We start from the raw sequence: 5,201 nt of genomic DNA on the forward strand, positions 1-5,201 counted from the left end.
GTAGACCTAACCTTTGGCTCATAAATTATACATTAAAGAATCTATTATGTTTACAACAGTATCATTTACAACAATGAAACTTAGAATTGACTTTGAAAATCCATCCTCAGAAGAAGAGTGAGCAAATTAATATAATTTTTTGAACTATTCACATCAGAAACAGTGGGGTGAAATTTGTCTAAGACAAGTTCTCAAATAGGAAACACCAAAAAATATATATAAATTTATTTAAAAATTGCATAGGTTATTAATAACATAGACCCTGGCACTAGATGAACTGGATTAGAATACTGACTTTGTCCCTCCCTGGCCATACGGCAGAAGAAGTTTTTTAAACCACATTATATACAGTTTTCTCATTTGTAATAAGGAATCAAAACAGTTCTTACCTCACAGGGTCATTGCAAAGGTCAAGTAAGTTAATATATGTGAAACCTTTAAGGCATTACCTGGCCCAAAGTCATTACCTGGCACTAAACCTACATTTACTTATTTACTTGTGGAATGACATAACTTACGTTAAAATGCAAAGATATGCACCAAAGAAAATTACTCAATTTATGTGACATAGACATGTATGCAAGCACACAGAAAAAGGCCTATGAGGACACATAGCAAACTGTTACTAGTGCCTGCCTGGATAAAAAGGGAATCTTATGCTTTGTTTGACTATTTTGTATGGAGAATATAGTTTGTACATTGCTTTAGAAGTAAACATCAAATACATTGATACATTCATTAATATCATACTCTGCAACTGTTTAGAGTCCTTGTGTGGCACTGTGAGTTAATGAGCTAGATTGCAAAGTTGGTTTGAACCACAAGGTCGGTGGTTCAAACTCACCAGTCACCCCTCAGAAACCTGACACAAGGTCGCTATGGGTTGAAATCTACTTGACAGCACTTAACAATAAGAGCAATGCAACTGTTAAAATGATATGGGTTGGGTTACATTCATTGATTTATTGGAAGGAATGATGTTCATGCACATATTGTCATAGTAAAACACTGGTTTTACTATGTTTTAGAGACACGATGCACTTTCTAGTAATATTTTTGTAAGAAAATTCAACAGTGATATTGCTACAATATCAAGAGACATTGTCCATGAGATTGGATGCTACTCCCTATGAATTGAAACATTATACCCTGTTATATGGTGATTATTAAGGGCATTAAGTGCATATAAAAGTAGATCACAAGATAGTAAGAATTATATTGATAAGACATTCCTTTATGTGAAATCATGCAGTTATATTTGCCTATTGAATGATAATGGTAAATCTGGTTAGGTGATCTCTATATACGCATATATATGAGGAGACTTTAAAAATTCCATTTTTCCATAAAATTTTGAAGCCCCCTCATACATATAAAATATGTATGTATGTATATAAAATGTATGTATATATAAATATATATATATGCATGCATACAGTCATAAGTCGTGCATCACTTAATGTTTACAGTATGTTTTGCGAAATTCAACATCATGTGACTTGGACAGTGTGTGAGCAAAAAATCATAGTCTGGGCCTGCTTTTTCCTTAAGCACCTTGAACAAGCTTTGTGCCTTAGCAGTTATCCTAATGTGCTTTTGTGTTTGGTCCTCCATCCACATCACTATTAATGTTTCCAATGTAATATAGGTCCCTCTCACATTTTCCTTAGCCTTGTAAACTGTCTGTGGAGCTGGCCTTCTAAGAATTTTTTCTTTGGTTTTGAATTTCATCTTGATTGTTGATGGTGACATATCTAAATCTCAAGCAACAGCATTAACTAATTTTCCACCTTTGTGTTTTTGAATAACCTTTTGTTTCATTCCCAAATCTATACTTACCCATGGTCTCTTTCTGTACTATTACTAACACTGGTTTTACTATGTTTTGGAGAAACGATGCACTTTCTAGTAAAATTTTTGTAAGAAAATTCAACAGAGAGATATTGCTACAATGTCAAGAGACATTGTCCATGAGATTGGATGCTACTCCCTATGAATTGAAACATTATACCCTGTTATACGGTGATTTTTTTAGATACAAAATGCAGCACATTATGTACATAAGCTAGTAACATGGTTGTTTATTACAACTATTAAGGCATATATATTACAGGTTATATATGTACTGTACCATTTACCTAAGGAAAATTTCAGAAGGGTTGGGAAGAAGGGTGGAATGAAAATATGAATCACAAGAAGGCAGTGGATAACGGTTGGTACCATGATGTGTCTGGTAGTGCAATCACTTTGTATAGAAGAAACATGAGATACACACACAGTATGCAGGAAGGTGCTGCATTCACTCTGTTTCATTCTCTGATTGGGATTTCTGACTCTAATATAATCTATGGGACCACACATGTATATGCGGTTGGAGGTTGCTGGAACAGACGTTATGTGGGCCATGACTGTATGTATGTCTATACATACATGTTGTTAGAAAAGTTTGCCATGAGAATATGCAGACCTTTTTATTGCTTTAAAAAAAAAAAAAAAACAACAACTATAAAAGCTACCTTGTACTGAAAAAGGAAAGCAACAGTTACACAAATTACTATGTAGCTTGTATAATTATAATCATGCACTTTGCATTCAATATGTATGTTTTGAGAACACAGCCAAGTACCAGCAATGGATGGGATGAATTAGAAAGCTTATGAATGTATACTTACCCGCCAAACGCCTGGAGTGCAGAGAATTTGGAAGCATCCAAATTATTCCCACTTACTATTCGAGCCTTAAATGAAGAATGAGAAAAACGAAACAAAACAAACAAACAGGCTTTTAGCATAATACAGGTTTATGAACATGAATTTTGAACAGGGGTCAACTGCACTAGACATGTAACACCTAGTATGACAAATGCTAAGCAGGGTCAGCTGCAAGTCAAAGCTATTGTATTTTTGTGAGTGGAGGTTTTGAAATTAGCTGTCAGCATTTAAAGAAAAGAACTGGCAGAGTCCAAGACAATATATTCCAAATACTATTTGCCCTTCAAAGTTGAATGTGCAGGGAAGATCATGAATCGGCCAGGAAGGTTATGATTAAGCAAACTAAAGAACAGATGCTGAGTTTGACTGTAGCAGACCCCCTAGATTGGCAAGTGTAAGCTAAAGAAAGAGCAGCTGGCAAAGTATAACCTCTTCATAAACGCAACATATTGGGGCACACTTAAAGGACAACCAAAGAAGGAAAAGCCAGGACAGCATGCACATTTCACAACTAAAACAGAAGAACCAAAACAGATCTAATATATCACAAACAAACAGGTACAAAAGACAAGATCCCTCGGGAGGGAAGAAAAAGTATGATTTAAAACCTTTTCATCCACAGAACTGCTATCTGAAAGAGAATCAGGAAAAGAAGGAATACATGTTAGATGGAATAGTTTACATGAAATCATTTAAACATATACATGAATAAAGTGTTATTATGTTACAGGGGCTAAAATCATAAATGACCCGAGCTTCAAAGGATCAGGGCTGGTTGCTCCTCATAATATCAAGAGCTGGGAAACATGCCAGAATGTTTGAACAGTATAACGGGGTGATTACAGGACTTAATGAAAGACAATGTGGCATATAAAGAAAAAAAAATGCAGTTGAGAAATCAGAAGTCCTGGGCTCCAGCTGGGGTTCTGCCACTTACTAAGCAAGCACACTGGGCAAACTATGGAATTCTCTGGAGTCTAGAGTATAGACTCAACTCTGAAATAAGGACACTGATACTTTGCCTGTTTGCCCTGCAACAATATTTACAGGATCAGGTAAGTTCAATACAGGTAAAAGTAAACCACAGTTGACACTAGAAATTAATGATATTTTATTACAGGATTGATTATTTATTCATGGCTTCCCATATTATATTTTACAAATAAGAAAATAGATGCCCAAATGGGCTAAATGAGTTGAGTAAGATCAGAAAACGAGTAAATGGCAAAAGTCGACACTAATATCCAGCTCCTGAAGCCCCACCCACGGTTCTGTAGATCCAGTGTTTCAGGTGAGCTGAACAAAATAGGTGTGGGTAGGCCACAGTTTTCCAACACACTTGAAGATAAAGCACAAGATAAACATGTTTCGGTTCCAATTGCTCAAGTGTCCAAACAGATAAACAATGAACCAATAAACTTTAGTTTTTACTTTTTTGCTTGTTTAACTTAGGTCTAAGTCTACCAGGGTCATAAGGACACAATCTAGTCCTACCTTTCATAGTATAATTGCTATTAAACTTAAACATCTATTGCGGTTAGTAGCATAAAGCTAGAGGAACTTCTTTATGAATACAAGTGGTAGAATGCTAAAGTTGGAGTAATCTAGGACCTCATTTAGTCCAATTCCCTTCTTTTTAGAGATAAGCCTAAGGGAGGAAGTGATTTAACCTACGTCATGCAGTCCAAAGATAACTCTTGCTGATGAAAATCTGAAATGTATTAATTTATCTGACTCATTATTATGGACTGATTATTTACCATAAAAAATTTTATGTAGATTTTCTTTTATATCAGGGTTGTACCATTAGATGTAAAACATACTAGATTTCAGTAAAAAGTAATAATAAAAAAGCTTACTTATGGTCATAAATATTTTAAATGCTGTATAAAACATAGAAAATAAAACATATCATTATTGAAATAATAATATGCTTATGAAAAAAAGATTTACTACCAAGGAGTAATTAACATGAAATAGCTGGTTTAATGTAACATATCAGTTGGCCAAAAAATATGCACAGTATGTGAATTTCAAAAAGGTACTCAAAAGCTATTTGATAAAATTCAAAGTGTCCTAAATATATATTTTAAAATTTCTTTAAAGTAGGACTATTCTTATACTTATTCATTAAGTTTAATATAATTGCTTTAAAGACCAACAATGTAATTAATAAATATTAATTAAGGGCTTTTCCATTATTATTAAAAGCAAATCAAAAATGTCTATACCACTATCACTGTTTTAACTATTTTATCTAAATTTCAGTGAAGGTATTTTAAAAGGAACTAGAAACAATTAATATAAATACTAGAAGGTAAGATACAAAGTGGTCATTATTTTTGAAATTACAGCTTTATACCCAAGAAACAAACAACGTATTTTGATACTCCTTGGAAATTCTATACAGGGTTGCTATAAATCAGAACCAACTCGATGGCACTTAACAACAACAATGACAACAATGTACGTATTAGAATCCTGGTATGA

At 33.8% G+C, this 5,201-nt stretch overlaps 1 protein-coding gene across 1 annotated transcript in view; it reads right to left on the reverse strand.

Moving 5' to 3' along the window:
- The window catches only part of UNC13C (unc-13 homolog C (C. elegans)), a 769,914-nt gene that overhangs the window by 616,626 nt on the left and 148,087 nt on the right, over positions 1-5,201 (reverse strand). Inside the window, exons 2-3 of the mRNA XM_006831631.1 lie at positions 3,320-3,342; positions 2,673-2,737 (exon numbers count right to left, since the gene is read on the reverse strand). Of these exons, the coding sequence (XP_006831694.1) occupies positions 2,673-2,737; positions 3,320-3,342 (88 nt within the window). The remainder of the gene's footprint in view (positions 1-2,672; positions 2,738-3,319; positions 3,343-5,201) is intronic.

Source organism: Chrysochloris asiatica, unplaced genomic scaffold, assembly GCF_000296735.1.
Source record: "Chrysochloris asiatica unplaced genomic scaffold, ChrAsi1.0 scaffold00004, whole genome shotgun sequence".
NCBI lineage: Eukaryota > Metazoa > Chordata > Mammalia > Afrosoricida > Chrysochloridae > Chrysochloris > Chrysochloris asiatica.